Source organism: Tinamus guttatus, unplaced genomic scaffold (assembly GCF_059628265.1).
Source record: "Tinamus guttatus ecotype Peru unplaced genomic scaffold, ASM5962826v1 Tinamus_guttatus_pri_ptg000503l, whole genome shotgun sequence".
NCBI lineage: Eukaryota > Metazoa > Chordata > Aves > Tinamiformes > Tinamidae > Tinamus > Tinamus guttatus.
The window spans coordinates 6,719,453-6,743,325 of record NW_028289037.1 but is presented as its reverse complement, the minus strand read 5'-3'; the positions used below and the strand labels follow the sequence as shown (position 1 = coordinate 6,743,325).

The 23,873-nt window shown below is 40.5% G+C and overlaps 1 protein-coding gene across 1 annotated transcript in view; it reads right to left on the bottom strand.

Moving 5' to 3' along the window:
* Positions 1-62: 62 nt before the first annotated feature.
* Positions 63-23,873, bottom strand: part of LOC148592843 (histone deacetylase 9-like) — a 127,578-nt gene continuing 103,767 nt past the window's right edge. Inside the window, exons 10-12 of the mRNA XM_088533511.1 lie at positions 19,492-19,576; positions 14,948-15,101; positions 63-2,554 (exon numbers count right to left, since the gene is read on the bottom strand). Coding sequence (XP_088389637.1) covers positions 2,515-2,554; positions 14,948-15,101; positions 19,492-19,576 — 279 coding nt within the window. The 3' untranslated portion in view covers positions 63-2,514. The remainder of the gene's footprint in view (positions 2,555-14,947; positions 15,102-19,491; positions 19,577-23,873) is intronic.

The window sequence follows — 23,873 nt, the reverse complement described above, 5'->3', positions numbered from 1 at the left end:
TGATTCATTGAGAACAGGGTTCTGGATACAATCTGTGTGCAGTTTATTTGCACATTTGCTTATCCAAATGATTCTAACTTTAACCACTACTGTGTCTAGATAGATGTCTGTACAAATGCACAAGTGTGAGTTTATAATGTGGTTAAATTCAAATTATTTTGGCATTTTGAAAGCAATTCCATCTACAAAGGAACAGTTTTAGCTGGTTTCCACCCCAGAGTATGAACTTTAATTGGTAAAGTTTGTAACTCACATTTCAAGCTGCAATTCATGTTCAATTTCACGCAAGCTAAAAGACGTAAATAGAATTTGCATTTGGGGGGTTAATTTTAAACTGATCCGACTATGTAGCCAATTAAAATCTTGCAGCCATTATTTCAAAATGTGAAAAGCTTCACAAATTACGCAACTCATCAGCTATGGTCCTTGGTTTCCTTGAAGGGAAGTTTCTTTGATGACCACAAGAAAATTGCAGTAAGTGGCAAATAAGATTGCCATTACAAGTTTGCTGAAAATACACAAAAAACTCCTGATTGCTTTAGTCATGTGAACACCCCCTTCAAAACAGACCAAATTCAGCCAAGGTGATTTACACCAGCAGTTAGTTTAGCCTGCTAGGACTCCGCATTGCTAAAATGAGCATGATTTTGCCTTGTAAAAGGCGGGCAGAATTTTATTTTATTTTATTTTTTAACTGAGGGGCATACATTCGTCTTAGAGCAAGCCTTTCAGAATAAAAGTTTACTTTACATTATAGGAAATGACATTCCTTTTTTAGATTTCCCTTTTCAAAGCATGCCTCAGATTTCTAACTTGAAGCAGAAAGCTTTTGTATAAGTAATAAAAGTCTTTAAAATTAAAATGCTAATCGTAAACAAACCCAAATGCATGAAAGATATACTCTGACTGCATAACAAAAGAGAATTATATAATTCTATTTGAGTGAAATCTTTCATCTTTGATTTACAGGTTTGAGTCTGCCTATAACTGAAACCACATTGTTCCATATCTTTCATATCATGGCCTTTCCCCAGATCTTGTTTTAATTAAGGTTTCTTTCAGATTTCGGAATAAAAAGCATGACAGTCTTCACTTATGGCTTTAATATATCCTTTGAGTTTGGAAAATATATAAAAAATGAACATCACTTGCTTTCAAAAGCTAAGCGAGCTATCAAATACTGCAAGCATTAACTTTAAGGTATAGTAAGACATCTCGCACGGTTCATTAGGTGAGAAAGCTGTAAACAAAATAAAAGTTGCTGTTGCACAATTTTGTTCATTGGAGTATGCTAAATACATGCCCTATCTCTTTTTCTGACGGTAAGGCAACATGTGTAATAGTTTAAGCGTTCATTATCAGCTAAAGGCACAACTCTATGTTACGTTCTCAAACAAGGATTTAAAAAGCTAATATCATGCAGCAGGGAAATCTTACTGCATTTTAAGGATCCAAAATAAAGCTAAACCCTTTGAAACATTGTAAGCAACATCAACTCTCCTGGTTCAGGACTACATAAAAGAGTCAGTTTGTATTCCTATGACGACCTGTAAAAAATACTCCCAACACAACCTTCACAGAAACACCTGAGCTTCAAGTGAGCTGCACACAGATACTTAGGATTGCTGTTCTTAGAGTCAGGACACAGAAACATTTCAGAACAAACTAAAAACACATTTGAAAAGCCATCCATTTTTCAGAAACTACTTGATCTCCGCTGCACATCTGTTGAGAGCTACTGTCAACTACGGAGGGTACCGCACTTTTTTTTTTTAAAGGCAGAAGAAAGCTATTTAGAGAATCATGAATGTGTTTTTATGATATAAAAGGTTACATTAAATGGAGAAGGATCTTCAGGAAAAGGGAAAATAAAACAAAATAAAATAAAACACCACCAAGCACTGTACTTTGGGGGATTTATAATACAATAAGAAATGCTTTCCCTTTAGCTAAAATCCGTCATCTAAATTTACACACCTTTCACTTATCCAATCAAGAATTCATTAAAGAGCCTAAAAAAGTGGCACAGAAAATAAGAGTTATTTTTCATTACACAAAGCAAAGAAAATGAATTCTATTAACAGCTTAACACAGTATGAAAAAAATTACTCAGTAAAAAGTGTCAGAAAGTGATTCATGGAGTTTACCGAGTATTTTGCTGGCTGTTGCAATTCTCGTATCTATAATCTATCATGTAGAATTTTGCAATATTCTATTTCACAATTTATGTTGGTGAGTGGGTCAGACAGCATATAAAAAGCATGCTCTGGGCTCTTTCTCCCCAGCCCGTTTTACTGTAACTTTAGAATTGTAGCGGTTACATTTAAGGAATCTTTAGGGCCCTTTCAAGTCCATCCAAAGAACAAGTGAAGCTGCTATTTGGAGCTTTGTGCCCAGTGTTTATGTTCCATCGGATCTGTGCCACCCAAGCAGCAGACAAGACATGTCTGAGGGTGCTTTGGGGGGATACACAATGATGTCACCCACAGGAAATATCAGGGAGGACTTGGCACTTCACAAGGCTGGCTCTTCTTCCATGGGCTCGCCAGCAGCTCTGTAAAAATAAACAGGCAATCAGAACACGGCACAAGAGTACACAATGACATTGTAGGTTTTCATGCATAATCAAAGCTGATTTTTCAGCTCTCTCTCATGTTTATTTGTGTTATTCAGTTATCCATAAATAGAGTTTCTTTCCTAGGAAGTATAAACAAATGTCAAGTGGAAAAACATTTTAGATCCAAGCAATCATTGAAAATGTTCCTGTTTATATTAAAATATGTCAGAATATTTTATAACTTTTCATCCAGAAATGTACATGCTTTGTGTCAACAGAGGCAAATAATTTCTTGAAATAAAAAATAGCCAAGATAGTTCTAATTTTACAGACATTTGCAACTAAAAATCTTAGTTTTTCAAATGGGCCCATACCATTAAAACAAAATAGTCCTCTAGCAGTCTGCTAGCTAGCAACATTTCTTCTGGGTTGTCATACCAGACCTCTGATTTTTGATGCCCCTTTGATTTTTGTGCTTTCATAAAAGCATTGACTGCCTGCCTGAAACTTCTGACATCCATTCTGCCACAGAGAAGGTGTCTATTAATAAGGTCTAATCAGAGTATACATATATTCTTTATTATAAAGCATCTGGTAAGTATTCAGCTTAGGAAAGATAAGATCTTAAAAACATTCAGTGAGAAAATAATGGGGACATATGCTGAGCTGGTGTAAAGTGCCATCATTCTTTGTAGCTAACAAGTTGCTGCACCTGAGGATTATGTCAGTAATTATAAAATAGAAAGCTTCTGAGACCACGGCAAGACCTCGCTGTTGAAGGGCATGAGAATTTGGACATAACCATTTTTCACCTCAGCCCTGAAGAATACTGTATGAAAAATGAGCTTAAAACTACCTTCAAAATAATCACTTCAAGCAACTTTGAAATGAAAAGGGGGCAAAAAGTAAATACAAATAAATAAATAAAACAGAAATTTAGAATTTTAATGACTGACTTCAGTAAAACAACCTCCAGAAAGTACATGTTCATGAGATCTCGTGGAAAAAAAAAAAAAGTAATTAATGGGGGCTTGCATAGGCTTTGGTGGTTTATTCGGCAAGGAAGCCAGGAATTTTAACTGAATCTGGACTTTATTAAAGTTCTTACCCAATGAAAAAAATCAGTAGTGTCTCTTTAAGTGATTTTGTACAGATTATTTCTTTATGATACAGAAGGATCGTAGCTAGCGTGTTGAAAAATAAGTCGGGTGAATGACATACAAAAAAAGAAGTTTTTCAGACTAGCCGCTTTCCAAGGGGTTACTGATCCCCAGAGATTATGAATCTATAATCTCCAATGCTCCGTCCCTGCTGGCTCGCGGAGCGTTTTCCTGCAGCGTGGGGCCGGCCCCGCTGCGCAGAGCTGGCGCGGGCGCAGCCACAGCGCATCCCCGCTCCCCCTGCGGAGGCAGAGCGGCCAGGAGCACGCGCGAAAACATTTGCTGCGATCTCTTGCAAAAAATGGCTATCATCGCTGTCTTCTCTCCTTTTTCCCCATTTTATTTTATTGCTCCAGCTTGCAGGCGAGACCACACGGGCAGCAGGGTGGGAGGGAGCCCAGGGGAGTGCCAAGCTCCTTCCTCTGCAGTGACTGCACCTCGGTGCAGCGCTCCGCTTGACAGCGGTCAAGCTTGCCCGGCTAGTCACTCACCTCCAGCCTGCACCCACTGCGGCTCCTTGCAAAGAGCCATCTGCTGGAAATGGGGCAGCAGGTACAAGAAGGGCTTGTGAGTCATGTGGAGAATCCATGATTACGCTGGGTTGTTGCCCCTTTGCTGAACGCAAGCTCCCAGGTTCTCCCATCACTTTTGGAAGAGCTGTATTTTCCCTGACATAATGCAAGGGCGCAGTGAGCTCTTGTTAAACTTCCAGGATCTCATGGGACTGTCTGGAAGCAGATAACTCCTTTTTTATGTTCTGCTGTAAGTGGATGGGAAGAAATCATTGTCAGTAGATTTCAGTTTGGGATTGCCAGAACAAGAAGGAGGAAAGTCCTGCAAAGGTTCTGGAAGTTCTTGATAAGGAGTCAGGGAAGGAGTATGGGCAGCAGTCTGCTTGCATGCACCTGGTTTCTGGGGCTGACCTTCCCATGCACACGATCCAGCTGAGAGATGATCTGATTCAGGATTTGAGACCGAGGTCTCAGACCTCTTCACTGAGGAGGGCACTCACTGAATGAGCGCCAAGACTGACCCTGGCGCTATCCCAATCTTCTGAGGCAGCCAGACCCCGCCTGCCCATAGAAGTTTTAGGAGATAAGTGCAACATGCAAGGCCCATTTGGGGATCCTGGAAGTGGTTTGCACCCTGGCAAATCCAGCCATCATGTCTCCATGTGGGTACTCCAAGAGCCTTCTCCAGGGCATTGGAGACTTATGCAGCACATACTTTAATAGCAGATTATTAGTGTCAGACACGTCACTGGATTTATCCAATGGCTTATCATTAAATCACACATTTTTACAGAATAATAGCTTAGGCCAGAGTTTTGTGAGAGAACTAGTAAAATTTTAGGGCATTTAGTACAGAAAGAAAAACACTGTAGTCACATAACACTGAGTGGTAAATCAATATATACCCATTCTGCTGGAATCAAAAGTTCCCTGAAGAAAAATTGAGGGGGCAGAATTTGACAAGCCAAATACATGTTGCCTCAATTATGTCATTGTTAGTTATATCAGTTCAGTCAGTCTTCCTGTAGTTGACATGAAGCTGGCATAAAAACATAAAACAGGCAAAATATCATATTGTATTCACTGAGTAATTCCTCAGAAATGTGTCTGTGAGTTTGGGATCCGGAGTGATTTGGTGCAGCTGGCCGAGCCAAGAAGACACCAACTGAGGCCATGATTGTAGAGCCGAAATTGCAAATTTTCATTGTAGCTTCATTGTGGCTCATCCAAACTGCGTGTTCCTAGCCCTCTCGCATTTGGTCTGTTTATTTTGGTGTGCTATACATACTGCTCATCCTTAGATCTATATAAATGCAATTCATACTATTGCTCATCAAAATAATCTCTTCGTAGTTATTGCTAAACAGAACTATTCTGATTATTCCTTAAAATTAAATAGTTGAGATAAATTTCTGCCATATGGATCAAATGTGGCAAACTTGTGACATTTTACATACTACTCTGTGGCAATTGTGAATAAAAGGATACCATATTTTTTAATGAAAACATTATTTAAATTATTTTATATTTTCATTTTTAATCAACTTTCAGGAATATAAATAAAATCCTTTATATCACTCAAAATAAAATACTTCTCTTACCTTGTTTTATAAATTAGAATTACAGAGATCCCTCATATCTACATCATCAACATATAAAAATAAAAATTCAAGTTGTGTTTCCAAGTCTCCAAACTGCTGAACAAAAGGTAAATTTTCTGGTGCAGTATGGCTCTTTTATGCCATAATCTGTTCCCAATTTTATTCAGCTGTCTCAGGAAAGATCACTGTAATTGAAAAGCGATCCTCCAGTATCAGAGAAAAGAGGTGCACTTCTATACTATGGAGATGATTTGGAGAGTGTCTGAAGACATCATATTAGAGATTCTGAGTAAGTGTATATCCTAGTAAAAATGGACTTTGTATGGATCAAAGGAAAAAGAATCTAAAAGCCAAAGCCATCATTGTTTAACAGCAGAATAACACAGCAGAATGTAAATACACGTAGTCTCAAAAGAGGAAGTCTCATCCAAATAAGGTGAACAGAATAAAATCTAAACTCTGGCAAGTTCAATGTAAACCCACAATGAGGCAGGCGAAGGGAGATCCTGCGGAGCAATATGTTAAAGGCATAAAAAGTACTAATAAAAAGATCTTTGAAAAACATCAGAGCAAATGATCAAAGCACGAAAGGAGCATCAGGGAAGGTAGATCACAAGAGCAAAATGAACTATTTCTATCTGCGTTCACTAGAGAAGTGACAGGGAGATTTTATTATTTGCAGATGAACTGCCTTAAACTGATATATCAGCAAACCTATATATTAAACATCACCAAAGTGCTAAAAGCAGATGATATTTGTCCACTGAACTTTAAAGAGCTGTGATCAGGATGTTTCTAGAGAAATACTTACTAAGCATATTCTGCTGCTTAAATCAGCATCTATGCCAGCAGCAGAGAAGGTAGGAAATGCAATCCCTGCTCTGGAGACTGCTCGGGACACAGAGAGTCTGCACCAAGCAAATTGATGGCAACTACAATCCATGATGAAATTAGTAGTCATTTAGATAGTAATAATTTGATGAACAGTTAAGTTTTAGCTCTTAACAGAGAAGTCAAGCCTTACAAATTTCTTAGAGGTTTTTGAAGGAATTGAATTGTGAAAGAGATAAAGAGATACCATACAAAGATGCCATGCAAAGAAAGTTTTTCAACCATTTTATCCAAATGCTTGAAGAATTTGGGTTATAAGAGAAGATTCTCTCATAGTTTAAGAGTTTGTCAAAAATTAGAAATGGATATTAGTACCACTCGCTTTTCACCACAAAGGGATGTTCCCTAGCACCTCAAAAAGACTTGGTTTGGTGATAAGCATGTTTGATAATAAGCATGAAAGCACAATATCCTTTCTGACTGGAATACTAAAGGGTAAAAGAAGCAAAATAAACACAAATTAATACACAAATGGTGTGTTTGGGGACAGCTTTAACTATTTAGGCACAGTGATGGCCTGTGACTGAGAGTTTGGAATTACTGGGAATAAGAGAGAGAGAGAACAAGAACAACAACAACAAAAAAAAAAACCATAGTGTTAAGCTACTTTATAAATCTGTAGTGTACACAACACCTTGAATCCTGCATGCAGTTCTTAGCCCATCTCAGAAAGAACCATAAAAGGCACAGAAAGACTGTCAGAGAAAAGAAGACGATCAGAGAAAAGAAGAATGATCAGAGGTAAGAAATGATTTTTCTACAAAGAGGAATAAAGTAGGAACCCTGAGACAGTTGAAGCCTTTGAAAACAGAAATGGAGCAGTGACTGTGAATAAGGAATGAACTGCTTTTACCTCTCACACATAAGGGACGCCTAGTGAATTTATTGTGTTTAAGGCAAAGAAAAAGAAGCACAGAGCCTGATTACACTGTGGAATCCATTGCCGGAACAGTTTTCAAAAACTTATGCCGGGTTCCTGGAGGTTTTTACGCAGGACACATCAGATAAAACCGCTGACTTGCCTGCTGAGGGCAAAGCACTAATCGAGACAAGGTTGGTTCCAAAATTCCTCTGTTTCTGGTTCTTTTTCCTACACACCTTTTATCAGGGGATGAGAGGAAGCTGGCCTAGGTAAGGCTAAAGTTTGACCTAACATGGCCATCTTCAGCTCTTGAGCCTGGCAGTGATTTCAGACTATATGGGTAATAGTCAGGAAGATGGAGGTAATTCAGCCCAACTGAGGTGGATACAGTGAAATAGAAAAATAGTGAAATTCTAAGTAAAACTTTATGAACTGACACAGAAACACAGAACTTGACCCTAGGTGATGGCTAGTTGTACCCCATGAACTAACCAGTCATTCTAGTATATAATATATCATAGAATCATAGAATCATAGAATGCTTAGGGTTGGAAGGGACCTCTAGAGATCATCTAGTCCAACCCCCCTGCATACGCAGGGACACCTAAAGCACGTGGCGCAGGACTGCATCCAAGCGGGTTTTGAAGATCTCCAGAGAAGGAGACTCCACAACCTCTCTGGGCAGCCTGTTCCAGTGCTCTGTCACCCTCACTGTTAAGAAATTTTTCCTTAAGTTCCTATGGAATTTTTGATGTTTCAGTTTCCGGCCATTTCCTCTAGTCCTATCAGTGGCCACCACTGAAAAGAGACCAGCACCGTCCTCTGCACTCCCTCCCTTGAGGTATTTATATACACTGATTAGATCCCCTCTCAGCCTTCTCTTCTCCAGGCTGAACAGGCCCAGCTCCCTCAGCCTCTCCTCATAGGGCAGATGTTCCAGGCCCCTGATCATCCTTGTAGCCCTGCGCTGGACTCTCTCCAGCAGCTCCACATCCCTCTTGTACTGTGGAGCCCAGAACTGGACACAGTACTCCAGATGCGGCCTCACCAGGGCTGAGTAGAGGGGCAGGATCACCTCCCTCGACCTGCTGGAGACGCTCTTCTTAATGCACCCCAGGATCCCATTGGCCTTTTTGGCCACGAGGGCACACTGCTGCCTCATGGTCAACTTGTCGTCCACCATGACACCCAGGTCTTTCTCTGCAGAGCTGCTCTCCACAAGGTCGGTCCCCAGCCTGTACTGGTGTCTGGGGTTATTCCTCCCCAGGTGTAGGACCTTGCACTTGGCCTTGTTGAATTGCATGAGGTTTTTCACCGCCCAGTTGTCCAGTCTGTCCAGGTCCCTCTGGATGGCAGCACAGCCCTCTGGGGTATCAGCTACTCCTCCCAGTTTGGTATCATCAGCAAACTTGCTGAGGGAGCACTCTGTGCCTTCATCCAGGTCATTGATGAATAAATTGAACAGGACTGGACCAAGGACTGACCCCTGGGGGACCCCACTAGCCACAGGCCTCCAACTAGACTCTGCACCACTGATCACCACTCTCTGAGCCCTGCCATCCAGCCAGTTCCTAATCCATCTCACTGTGCACTCATCTATCCCACACTTCCGGAGCTTGCCCAGGAGGATGTTGTGAGGGACGGTGTCAAAAGCCTTGGTGAAGTCGAGATAGACGACATCCACCGCTCTCCCCTCGTCTATCCAGCCGGTCATTTCATCATAGAAGGCTATCAGGTTAGTCAGGCAAGATTTTCCCTTGGTGAATCCATGCTGACTACTCTTGAGCACCTTCTTGTCCTCCATGTGCCTGGAGACAACGGCCAGTATGAGCCGTTCCATCACTTTTCCGGGGACGGAGGTGAGGCTGACTGGCCTGTAGTTGCCTGGGTCCTCCTTCTTGCCTTTTTTGAAGACTGGCGTGACATTGGCCTTCTTCCAGTCTTCCGGCACCTCCCCCGTTCTCCAGGATCTTTCAAAGATGATGGAGAGCGGCTTAGCTATGGCATCTGCCAGCTCCCGCAGCACTCTGGGGTGCATCCCATCAGGGCCCATGGATTTGTGGGTATCGAGGTTCCTTAGGTGCTCTCTGACCCAATCTTCCTCTACCCAGGGCAAGTCTTCCTCTCCACCCGCTTCTTCTCTTGCCTCTAGGGCCTGGGGCTCTAAAGGGCTGCCCTTGGTAAACACCGAAGCGAAGAAGGCATTGAGCAACTCTGCTTTTTCTGTGTTATTTGTAACCAAGGTGCCCATCCCGTCCTCCAGCGGACCCACGTTCTCCCTGATCTTCCTTTTGCTGTTAATGTATTTGAAGAATTTTTTTTTGTTATTTTTAACGTCCCTTGCCAGCTTGCCTTCCAGACGTGCCTTAGCTTTCCTTGTCGCATCTCTGCACTCCCTGACTATGTTCCTGTATTTCTCCCAGGGGGCCTGTCCTTTTTTCCACATTCTGTATACCGCTGCCTTCTGCTTGAGCATTGCCACAAGCTCCCGGCTCATCCACGCAGGTCGCCTGCCCCCTCTGCCTCCCTTCCTACACACAGGGATGCACTGTTGCTGGACGTGGAGGAAGTGCCGCTTGAAAACTAACCAGCTCTCTTGGGCCCCCCTGCCTTCTAGAGCACTAGCCCATGGGATTCTACCGAGGAGGTCTCTGAAGAGGCTAAAGTTGGCCCTCCTGAAGTCCATCGTCGCAAGGCTACTTACAGCCCTGCCTCCTCCTCGTTGAATCCTGAACTCCACCAACTCATGGTCACTGCAGCCGAGGCTACCCCCCACCTTCACATCTCCTACTAGGCCCTCCCTATTTGATAGCACGAGGTCCAGTAGCCCACCTCTCCTCGTCGGCTCCTCCACAACCTGCGTCAAAAAGTTATCGTCGACGCTCTGCAGGAACCTCCAGGACTGCTTATGCCTGGCTGTGTTGTCCTCCCAGTTGATGTCGGGGTAGTTGAAGTCCCCCATGAGAACCAGGGCCTGTGACCGTGAGGCAACATCCAGCTGCCTATAGAAGGCCTCATCAACCTCCTCGTCCTGGTCAGGTGGCCGGTAGCAGACACCCACCACAGTGTCTCCCACATTAGCCTGCCCTCTAATCCTTACCCACAAGCTCTCAACTCGCTCATCCTCGACTCCCAGGTTGAGCTCCATGCATTCCAGTTGCTCTCTCACATAAAGAGCAACTCCACCACCTCGCCTTCCCAGCCTGTCCTTCCTAAAGAGCACATAGCCTTCCATGGCAGCGCTCCAGTCGTGCGAGCTATCCCACCACGTCTCTGTGATTCCGATGAGATCATGACGCTGGGACCGCACACAGATCTCCAGTTCATCCTGCTTATTCCCCATGCTTCGCGCATTGGTATACAGGCATTTCAGGGAAGCAACAGAGGCCACAGGTTTCCCAGGAGGGGTGAAAGAGGACCCTCTGTGATCATTTCCTACCCTCACTTCCCCACTACCATACTCCCGCTGGACGCCATCTGACCTGGGCTGTGCGGTACTGCTTGCCGCGTCAGTGTGCCACTCCCCTTCCCCCTTCTTGCCTAGTTTGACCAAACAATATGACCAAAACTACAAGTGTTAGCTCAGTAATATTAGGAGAAATATCTAAAAATCACACTTTGTTTTCATTTCTATCTATGCCAAGCTGAATGAAAGCTATAAAGTCAAATTCTGTTAAATGTTATTCTCAAGATTTACTGTTTGCTGTAAAAATAGTAAGAGCCAGAGGCCGCCCTCCACACCCTTTTATTTTTCCATTTTAAGACAAAATGTACAGAAGCTCCAATGTATCAGGGACAGCACTGCACTGAACATTTTCACAGCAAGATTTCTGAAGCAGATGTCTGGCCAAAGCCAAATTCTAACTGGCTAAATGTGCATCTCACTTAAGCAGTTATCAACACAGAAAAGTTATGGTAGTTTGAAATGTTAAATAGGGCATGTCTGTCCTTTAATTGCATCTGTATTTAAATCTGTGTTAGTATCATCCATTTTTTCTTTCCTATCCACTAACTCTTTTTTTTTTTTCTTTTTTATATATCTGTTCTCTTCTGAAGTCTATAATAGAGTTTCTACTGGATCTTAAAATGCGGAGTTGTGCTTTGGTAAAATAAAACACCAAAAGTATGGCAGCTTTTCACAGTCTTTGTTCATTTAGCATGTCACATAAAATCAGATAAAAATAATAATCTGCACTGTCACTTGAAGAAAAGAATGAAAAATAGAAGAAAGAAAAAGAAATACTTAAAATGGGCCTTAGCCAGGAGCATTTTATTCTTTATTCATCAGTGGTAAATGAGTCAGATATGAGTTGGCCAGGAAAAGGGCTGCTCTACCCAAAATCAGAGTTTAAAGTGAGTCATCTCAATCCAAACACCAATATATCTCCAACATAACTGGCAAGAGTTTCCTGCAAAGCAGCTCGAGCTGCTGCTCTCTTCATCTGAAGGCCTGGCCATGCAAAGCTGAAGTCAACAGGATCACTACCATCAGCTCAGCAAAATGGGGTTAGAGAGGCAGAGTAGAATTATTAGCCTGGCTGACTGTGATATGAATTAAGAGAAAGCAAATTGTCTCTTGGCACAATGAAGGCACTGGCAGGAGCCTCTCTAGTTTAAGGAAGCTTCTTCAGGCTGCCCTGCCAACCACAGCACTTTCTGCTCTGATCTTGCTCTGCCAGCCACAACTCAAACAAATAGTCAAGACAAGGGTTTGCACCAGGTCTTCTGAAGGTGGCTGGATGGTCTCCTTCTACAAAGGTCCTTAGTAGGAGGACTCAGAAGGTCTGAGCACACTTGATGTTCCTATAACCCTGTCATTTGTCACAGAAAAGGGCTGGAGAGGAGAATTGCATACTTGGTCTTTAGTTGTGACTCATCACTCCATTACTCCAGTTTGTGTTGTACGTGTTTATGAAATGAATGGTATGTTTCTATGAAATGAATGAAATTATACTGGTATGAAACTGGATTTTGCAACTATGAATCAGTCCCTGGACTCCTAACTCCATACAGGAGTTTCATTCATGCAGGAAGCACAGCCTGATTCTCTTAGGAGACTTCCCATAGCAGGGGATTCGGTCCTAAAAATCAGGCCTTGTGGGTGAGCATTTTTGATTCCCTAACATTCTTTTCATTTAAAATGGAAAAAAAATGGAGTGATGTCTCTGAAAGCCGCAGAAAACATGGCTATCAATTTTGGCCCAGTAGAATAATGCTTGTGTTGTCCCATTGCTCACTGATGGCAATCTGGTTTGGGGTACTTCTTTGTGGGTTACGCATGTAGAAACTGAATTAGGAACGCATGCGTGTAAAGGTTTTTCGTGCTGCTGAAAAGCCCCTACAACTATGCAAAAGATATTTCAAACGAAGCCATTTTTCCAGAGAACAATTCATCATGATGGATTCATCCTCTAAGAGTGCAGAACTGATGAAGTGTAATGAATCTGGCAGCCACATGGATTCCACTTGGGCGCATTTCAGCACATCCGTTCCCCCTCCCACCGCCATTTCTCTCCTCTCTACTTTGAAATTCAGTTTTCAGGATGGGTGGAAGCTGTCACAGGTTATCGGTATGTAGGTAATAAATACAGTAATTAGGTAAAGCATTAATCAAAGTGTTATTTTCGCAAGTCATGTGGGATCAGTGGTTGTGCTCAATGACCGACTGCAGTTCTAGATGAGTGGAGGCTCATAGCAAATATGAAGCCTGGTTATTCTAAGTAAATAAGCAAAAATTAACAGCATCTCTTTTTCATATAATTTAAAACTTAACTTTGGCTATATAAATGAAAACTTCTTTATATTTCAGAATTATGCGCACAGGAAAGACACATGACTTCATGACTTTCCTATCAGAAGCATATTACAACTGTCACAAACTTGTATGGCAAACCTCTATATTATTTCTTAACTGAGTACACTCTCAAAATTTTAAAATGTGTCCCATTCATCAATGGCTTCTTCCCTAAGCATTTATAGATTTCTTTTGTAATATATTAGCATAAAAAGCCATATCATATTAAAATGCAGTTACAATACAAAAGGTAATTATGGAAATACTGCAGACCTTGCTATCCAGCTCCGACCCCTGCGTGTCCTTCTGAACCACATCTATGAATATATTGACAGAGCAACGTTCTTACTATTGTGAGAGACACACACTTCCAAATGTGTCTGTTTTTTAGCTGGCACTAAGCTGTTCTCCCGGGATGTTCTCAGTTGGCCATCTGTTAATTTTTGATTAAAAGAGACAGGCAGGAGAGGAGAATGAAATCAAACAAGTAGCTATCATGATGTGCAAGCAATGCGTGGGTCCTTTTGGCTCCGCTCCCACCTCTTCTTTCCCTATCCACAGCTCCCTCCTTTCTCTCCTGTTGTGTAGTTCAGCTTCACAGCAGGCAGGGAACTGATGAGTCTCCTTATAAGGCTTTTTTTCTCCTTTTCTCTTTCCTCCCCTGTTTTCTCAGGATGATGGAAACTGACTGGTTCCACTGTATTTTGGGTTTTCCTCCAATGGAGAAAGCCAGGAAAGTTTGTCCTTAAAGTGAGTAAATAGGAAACTCCAAGATCTCCCACAGTGACTTTTCTAACTCCTAACTCCTATTTCTTTGAAGAAATACTGTTTTGTAGATGATATTATTCATTGGCCATATTTTCTTTATTTTGTTTTCTTTTTCTTTTTTTTTTTTCATATGTAGTTGACAAAAACGCAACAGGAGGTACCTGTCTATCTGTTACATTTTAACAAACTATGAAATCAAGAGCAGCCAAAAGCAGTTGTCAAGCTAGGAAAAACAGCACTTTCGTCACCGGGTGATGAACTTTCAGCGCAGTACATAGAAAACACTGGCGCTGATTATGTTCAGGATTGCTTTGACTTTTATACAGACACTGTTTCATAGATTCCAGGGAGGTAACTTTTAATATTTATCTAGTTACATTACATTTAAGCCCATCGGTTTTAATTTTTTTCTGATCAGCTGTTAAATACCTTTGTAGAAAATTAAAATGACGACAGATTTGAACATCTTCCAGTAAGAAGAATGTGGTTATTGCATGTATCAAGGTCTACATTTTTTAAATATCACCATTGTGCTTTCTGTTAATAGGAAGCTTTAGATTTGTGGAGAAAATAAGGCCATCAAATACCATCCTAAATCTTAGTAAAGCACTACACATTCCGAAAAAAACTGTTAGCATAGAATGGCTCTGCTTCTGGTGGCCAGAAATAACACAAATTCAGGCACCAAAGATTCCAGGTACCCCATTATCAGATAATTTCAAAAACAATCTTTATGTAGGTGACCGAGGCATCACCGCACACGACTGAATCCTCGTTATGTGCCATGCTGCTAAATACTTACCTGCTGCCTCCCTGAGGGAAGCCCTGCTCAACATCCACCGAAAGAGAGGCCATAGCAGAAACAGTTTCTGTCTCCTCCCTCTCTCGTTTCTGGGTCTCAGCCAGAGCACAATCCACTGGCACAGAGTAGGGCTCCACTGACTTCCAGTACTTGCCTAAGGAAAACACACATAATAATTTACGGGAATTTTAGCTTGCACAGTGGTACAAGCATAGTAATCACTTAGTGCAGCACTGGGTGATTATAAGTTAAAATCACTGCGCTGTACGCAGTACAAGTGAAATTTCAAACTGCAGTGAAGAAATGTATTTCTGGACCTGAGAATGCCAAGTTGGAAAGCATTTTCATTCCAGAGGGCTGTGTCACACCCTTCCCCAGAAGGTAATAAACTGGAGGAGTAACATGAAGTCTAATGAACTCATATTGTCAGGCAGGCTGTTGGCTTTATCTACACCAGGTGAAGGGAGTTCAGGGCAGGGTTAATACCTAGGAGCTCTGACACTGCAGACTGTGAATGTGCATGCAACAAAAAAGACTAAAAAAATGAATGTTGTTATAACTGCTCACACTGCACCGTCTTGAAAAGTAAAAAAGTCAGAAATGCCAGCTTGGACTGAAGTGATGCTGCCAGAACAATCATATTTGTTAGTCCTGGGTGTTCTTTCTCCTCCAACCTCAGGGTGTATGCTAGAACAATAATTTATTTAAAACTCGCATATATGACCTGGCTGTTTCTGGAAAACTGCCAGATATCATAAGGAATTGAGCTTTCTGGTTTGATGTGTAAAAGCAGAGCAGTGAATTGGAAGATTGAGCATTCTCAGCTTTTTTTTTGCCTGCAACAGAAGACAGTAAGAAGCATCACCAGTAAAACCACCAGTAAGGTGCAGGGGAGTCGTTATGAGCGTATCGAATGGTCCACTGCTGCAGTGCTACTCAGAAGCAGGTTAGTGGCAACCAGGTGAGCAGCTAGGAATTTATATATATATTTATGTATTTCTTACAGTCCTGTAATCCACTGAGCGCTCACTGGCAGCCAGGTGGATAACACCTGGAAATTAGGGAGGCTGGGAGCCCTGGACCAGTGCTTATTCAGCGTTTAGCAAGACGCTCCCAGCAGCTGCTATAGAGGCTGCGTCAGGGTATTTATCTGGGAAATAGAGGGAGGGTTTCAACAGCTGTGAAAGAGAAGGATCAAGTAGGGGGCTTTTCCAAGGGCTAAAAGGATGGCTTTGGCAGCTGGGCAGTGGGTTGAGCGGAGGTGCTGATCCAGTGGGTAGCTGGAGGCTTTGACAGCTGGGAGGCAGGGCCAGTGCTGGTGCTGCCTGTTCTGCCAAAAGGCTGCTGAAAACCCCCTCTTTGGTAACATGGCTCTCAGCACAGTTCCAGACTTTGCAAAAGATGAACTTTTTTCCCCTGGTGAGAGAGCAGCTGCCAATAAAGACTGGACATGTCTTTATTCAAAAATATCATCGCAAGATGAAAGCCCAAGTCAACCTGCAAGAACAACCCGCAAGCACGGCTAGTGAGTTTCTTTGAACTGTAATAGTGTGCACGTTTGAGTAGTTAGCAGAACCTTTAAATAATGGGGACCTTCTGGGGATAAAATGTAAAGTGTATTAAGTATCCTACAAAGTTGAAATTAAGTGTTAGAAGGCTGGCTTGACTCCAAAAGCATGAAAGTCACAGCTAAAAAGTTATATACATAGCAGTAGGTTCAATGATTGGAGCCTGGCAGATTTTATAAAAAGAAGACAAAAATATTCTCTATTATTACTGTGCTTAGAGACTATATTCTCTATTCATTAAAAATACTCTAAAAAACAAACAAAAAGTTATACGGGCATTCCACAATGTTCTCACAGATCACATGTGCAAAAGTCAGCCTTTGCAATATACACCCAATTCAAACCCTATAATTTATGGGCTAACTGTTCGCAGGGTGGGTGGGGTTTTTGTTGCAGAAACAGATGTGCAAGAAAATCAAATCTGTTGGCATGGGAATAATACCCCCTCTTGCCTATAAAAGAAATGAACCCATGTTCACTGCTGGAGTTTTCAAGGGCTCTTATTCATAAAATAAAATATTAGCAACCAGCTACCACTGCGTTGCTCTCCTGCAGCAACAATAAAACAGCATCCGTAAGGCTTGCGACATCACATTCATTCGTTCACTCACTCAAACACACTCACACACCAGCTGCACCCTCAATCCTGACCTTCCTGTAACAGGAAAACTCAAGGCCAAATCAAGCACGGTGGGCTCTATGTGCCCATCTCATCACCCTTCACCCGCAAATGACCAGTGATTTTTCTCATTTCCCTGAATCATAAGAGAGGCTTCAGTGGTAAAGAGGGGTACCAGAGTCAGGCCAGGAAGCAGGTGGCAGCACCTATGTTGCAGTGTAGGGGAGAAGGGAAATACAAGACAGAGTATTTGTGGTTTGTGGGAGGAAATTTTAAAGCAATCCCAATAGGAATAGGATCCAGGTAGGAGTGGGCACCTCATGCAAAGAAGGCTTTCCGATGCTTGTGGAAAAAAAAATAGATGGTAGATTTTTTTCTTAAAAAACAGAAAGTTGTACCTTACAAACACCTGTTAGAAGCAGAACAGCTGTGCAAGCTTTTTGTGAAGGGCAGCATTTATATGTTCTGGTGTATGAAGCATAGAGTGCTTGCATGTGTTTTCATCTGGGGGATTTTCAGGCGAAATCTTGTGGCATGGGTAGGCAAGGCACTGCATGCAGACACAAAGCAGCTTTGGTAGAAACCCTAGGTATGCTGTGGATTGGCAATGAGAATGGCTCAAAACACAAGCATCTTCAATGAACTGTTCTCATCTCCAAAAACGACATTTCTACTGCATTTTACCAGAATGTGAAATTCAACAAGTCCTTCAGTGTTCATTGAGAAGAATATCATAGAGCCCAGGAAAAAGAATGAATCGTGCTGCTGGTTTCATTCATACAAAACTTGAAAAGAAGTTCTTGCAAGAATAAGCCATGAAACCAAATCAATCTTGTAGGTATGCTTTGCTTTTCAGCATGCTTAAGTCTCCCTCAAAGATTTGTGGAGGCATTGATTATTAATAGGAAATAATAAAAGTGAATGTTTCTGTTACTGTTACAGGCTTTTGTAGTTGCCTTTTGCTGATGGCTTTGGCCATGCTGTACATAACTTGCTTGAAAAAAACAGTTTGGGGGTGGGTGTACAAGCTAGTGAACAGGATTTGCTTAGAAATAGCATATTACATGGGTGTGGGAACTACTACTTCCAAATGTATTACATTTCCAAAAGAGCTTTAGATCACTGTCACAAAAAACAACATTTATACAAATTCCATTCCTCTTAGAAGAAAAGTTGTTTTCTCTCGTTGTCTAAGCACTGCACCCTCATTTTTTCTTGAAGCAAACACAGAGAACTGGTTTTTTTTCCCCCAAATATTACCAATATTCATCATCAAAGTTGCACCATGGAAATAATAGAGACTCAAAATAAATGTGATCAGCCACCCCAGCAAAGCAAACTTTCTCAGTGCTTCATGAGGTTCTACTCCACAGTTCGCATAATGCTCCATAATGTCTAACACCTCGCTTAATTCCATCTAATTATCCATCCTGCACAGAAATGTATTAGACTTCCTCAAGTTTCCTTCCCATCACCCACTTCTTTTTAATACTTGGGAGACTTGTATGGCCTCTTTCCTTCCAGCTATTTCCTAGGCAGAATGATAAATGTCTGTCATTTGTGTGTACTTCTAGCAAGATACTATCCATTTCTAGATCCCTTTTTTTCCCTTCAACTCATATGCTGCTTTGGATTAATTTTTCTTCAAGCGCATCTTTTTTTTTTTTTTTTTTTTTAACTGAACTGTATATTCTCTCCTTATGTTTGTTACCTCTTTGTTGCCCTGTGTATTAGTTTTCTGTCCTTATTATCATTTGTGAATCAGTTCTGCCTTGCACAGCTGCATAGCATGTGAATTTCCTTAACTTGATGATTCCTTCTATGTCATTAACAAGATCATTTACAGAAGAACCTCGTGAGGTAGCCTATGACATAACACTCAGCAGAAAAGGCGTATAAGAATTTTTCCTATATGATAGTGTTGTTCATTGGATCAATGTTCATTTTAAGCTTTTTGATTTTATTTCAAACTCCTATACATCTTGAAGTGAGTAACCTGTGAAGGAATACATAAGCAGAATCTGAAGAAACTACTTATTAGGTCTCTAATTTTCTTGTTTATGTCCCTCACTAATAAACACTCAAGCTGCTCTGGAATGGAAAGATTAGGGAGTATTCAGGAAATAGGAAGTTCTAAATAATTTCAAAGACTTAGTTTTTCAGTGATAAATATTTAGCAGAAAAGAAGCAATGCCCAAGAAACAAAAGTAAAACACACACATACTCAATACTCAACACAGCATACTTGTCCATACTTTTCCCTCAAAAGATAGTTTAATGTCTGCAACATTAATTATATTAAAAAAAGCAAAGCAAACAAGCAAAAAAAAAAACAGAACACAAATTCAGAAACATACTTTGAATTTCAGTGGTCTTTTTTAAAGAAGCTATTGCATTCGTATTGGGGATTTGGTGCACAATATCTTCTGGGAGAGGCTCCAGCTGCAAGAATAGAATAGAATAATATAAATTTCCAATAAGCCACAGGGAAGTAAAGCAATCTGAAACAATCTAATCCTCAGGAAAAGCTTAGCCCAAGAACTGGTTAACATTTTACTGGTATCAGTTCTAAAAGTATAGCCATGATTTTGTTTTCTGTTTTTCAGCCATGTAATTGAATTCCAAGGGGCTTTTCTATTGGCTGCAAGACTAATCTATGGAGTCTCTGAAGCAGGTGCATGTCTGTGTATTATTCATTAAAAAAATGCTAGTTATTTGTGTAATTTTTGTAGGTTCCTCACAAACCAAATTCCACTGTGTCTGTATACGCAGCTGGGCACTCAAAATAAAACCTTGCTGAAGCCACACTGGAACCAAAGTAAGCACTCTATTATCTTTTTCTTTTTTCCAGTTTTATTCCTTCTAACCATCTTACACATTTTAAGATTTGCAGAGGAAAACCATAAAACACAGCTGCTTGTAGTAGCTTTGCATTGATTTCAAATAAAGTAGTAGATAAAAAAACTGCTTACGCAGATCAGCAGTAAGTTCTATGTGAAAGTTTTTTTAATCGACTGTATTTTTATTAACCAAGTGTACTTCTATATTCTTTGGGCAGGGTTGCATCAAAAGAAAGTAACAGAAGGAAGACTGAGTGTGGAATTACTGCACAGAGTTATTTCTGCCCTGTGGTTAATATGAGCTCCTCTTTCCCACTCTTCATGAAGGAGGATTAGGTACCTAAATATCTTAAGAAATCTGATCCCTGGACATTTGACACATACGCATGTTTTTTAACACCTAATTTCCCATATATATATCTCCCTCTTTGTTTCAAATTACCATCTATAACCTGTGAATAACAGTGTATTTTTTTCTATTTTACAAAGATACTTCAGTAAATGGAGACATATTAGCATTTTTGTTCTGGTCATTGGACACGAACTAGTCCTAATTTGGATACTGGAGTTTCATGAAATCATTGTACTGACCATCAGACGTTACTTGTCCTATCAATTCAGGAGGATTGCAATCAAGCAAATAATCTTTTTTTTTTCTTTTCTTTTTTTCTTTTCTTATTTTTTTTTTGAAATTCATCCATTTGTGCTTTTTTGTCCACTTTCCATACATACTAGAGGAAAAAAAAGTCACTAATTCTCAAGACAAATGAATGTCAAAGTGACATATAGAATTCATACAAAAAGTAGTAGACTCATAGTTTCCTATGTATGCTGCCAGAAACATTTGTACATAAATTCAATACAAGTTCAGGAGTAACTATGCAAAAACCTCTATGAATATTTATGAATAATGAAATCACACAAATGTATTTACTGAAAACAGCAGAACATATTATATGGGATTTCCACAAGGACTATATATTGGGTGCTGGGAGGAAAAAGTAAGGTAAATTACTCGATCTTTTCACAAAGGATAAATTTTAATGTCTCCATGTATAAGTTGAATATTTAGAAATAGCAGAAGTGTTTTCAAAAATCAGGATAGTTAATGAATCATTAAAGAAAAAAAGGGTCAAATACCTAAAAAATATTATTTCAAAGTTGGGTAGCTTTACTAACAGATCTGTGCATGATGTGTGTATAATGATCACACTTGATTATTTCCTAAACTCCCTTTTTCACAACACCTCCATGTAACTTTGCAAATTACTCCAGAGATGCTCTGCTGCCTGATTCCTGGTGGTAGCTAGGTAGGACCATGGATCCTGTTCCATGTCAGGGAAAACAGGCTCCAGAAGTAAGTTCATAGCATTGTATACCTTGTTCAACCCATATGCAGGGTTATTACAAATACACTGTAAAAATAAAGACAGTGGCTCATTGCAGTTATTTCTATACATTTTGGAATAAGACTGTATAAGAAAGAATGATTTCTGCTGGCAGTTTTCCACTGTTTGGATACAACTATATAGCCATAGGGGTGTCCCTGGAAAATACAAGGCGTAACACCCAACAGTGAACAGAATGGAAGCTGAAAAGAACAGTGGAAATATACTGTCAGGAAAGAAACCTTGCAGAGAATAGCAGCTCAAGTCAGTGCCAAAAGAGCCAAAGCACTGAAGTGAGAGAGTTTGGCCAGATACAGAGGGTCACATTTTCAAAGCTTTTATACTGATGAATTGGACTTCTGTTCCCAAACCATCAGATGAAAGTAGAAATTATGTTACATACAGTTAGAGATAACTGGCAAGTGAGGCAATTGCAAGTGTAAAGTAAGGAGCACAGACAATTCTGACTGTAACAGAGGAGGAAGAGATGCCCTCTCATCATGTTCTTCAAGGACACCCAGACTTCAGAGAGAAGTGTTAGGAAATCCTTTTACTGAGATATCCTGAGCCAAATGTATATCAACACGAAAATCTTTTTTTCTTTGTTCTGATTGTTTCCTATGATTATGGAGGATTAAGCTCAAGGATCCCAGAGGTCTTTTTTGCTGCCGTATTAACAAACTTCACAAAGCTTCTGCATTTTTCCATTACATTTAAACACTTTACATTTTTTTTTCTGATCCACTGCTATAATGTGATACATAAAGGCTTAGTCTTCACTAAGCCATACTTCCATTGCACAAGATTCACTAGCACCTATCACGCCCTGAAAACTGGGGAGTAGGTGCCTTGCCTTGGAAATATGCTGCTTTGGAATTCAAATATTCTGTTTTCTCGGCCATACTGCTTCCTGCCTAAAATTGCTCATTTCAGGGACTTTGATGTCACCATGCTGACCTAGTACATATTTTGCATTGCTCCTTTTTTTATCCTCTTTATAATTTTCTATTTCTGGGCCCGTTTTTCACATTTATGCAAGCAGCACTTGACAGGCGAATTTGATTCAGCGTTAATTATTTACTAAACTGTAGGAATTGGATTAAGAATGAGGATGTGAGATTGTGAACAAGCTTAGCATGCAATTTAAAATTGATCTCAGGCCATATTCACTTATATGAATCTTGCCATTTTGGAAAGAGAAATGCTTACCTGTTCTGGCAAATCACCCATTTCAACGCAGTCCAGGCCCTTTTGGCAAACTCACTGCCTAGCTGGCAAGCAGCTCCACATTCACACTGAATTCCACAGAGGGGGAAATGCCAACTTTTAATCATCTGAAGGAAAGCTGCAGAGTACAACCTTTCCTTAAATTGCCAACCTGTTCTAAATTCCCGCTCAACTGAGTGCAAGAAGCACATATTTCACGCTCTGCAAGAAAACTGCCCAGTATAAGTTTTTAAGCACACTTGGGAGCCAACCAATTGCAATGTTTTGTCAAATGCTGCTTCAGACTGAAATTCAAGCCAGAAGAGTATATAGTAGAAGATGTTAAATTTAGTAATTTAAAAATATTTTTGGACTTAGGGCCAAATTCAGGCTTGGCCATCACAGTCAGTGAGAACAGACATGCATCCTTCATTGCAGAGTTCCTGCTAGGCAGAACATGCTGTGGACCAAACTGTGTTTTTTCCTCCGAGCAGTGAAGAGCGTGACCCCATCTGAGATTAATTATCACTTGCTATAGACTGCAGCAAATCTTCTGTACCATGTGGAGCTAAGAGACGCTACCAAACCTGAAGACAGATCAGAGGGACCATGATGTTAGGCAGACTTCTGTGTCCCATGGAAACTTCCCAGGGAACAAGGAAGTTCTAAATCTCAGTTTTCAACCCAAAGGGAATTTGAAGGAATCCTTCCTCATTCTCTCTGTTTGAACAAGTAGATGCAAATCAATGCAATTATACTGAAGTAAGCTATAAGATTTAGGACACTGCACTCAAAAAAACCCTAAGGACTTTTAAAACCCTGATAGTGCCTCTTCAAAAGGAAAGTAGAGGAAAGAAAACAGGACTTACGCCACTACAACATGGCACTGAATGGGATAATAGAAGTCCTCATTGCACTAAAGGCCATTGGAATGGACATAGTAGTATGAAATCACTATTCTCCAAGACAAAGAATTTGAAGGAAAATTCTACTCAATTTTCATACATGGGAAGCATGAAAGAGAAATTTAGTACTTGGGATAGCATTTAAAAACATCTTAATATTTAATGACTTTTTAAAATGAAGTAATATATATATTGCATGTTTTAAAAATATGTATTTCAATTATAAAGATGATCCATGATAGGAAAAAATAAAATCATTTACAGATTGTAAACAATGACTGAGAGAATTGAATTTTGAGATCAGACTTACATCATTATCTCAAAAATGCCAAGGTTTAGAAGTGAACTCTCATTATCTGACACAAGCATTTCCTTTGTTTTGACAGGTGCCCAATCAATT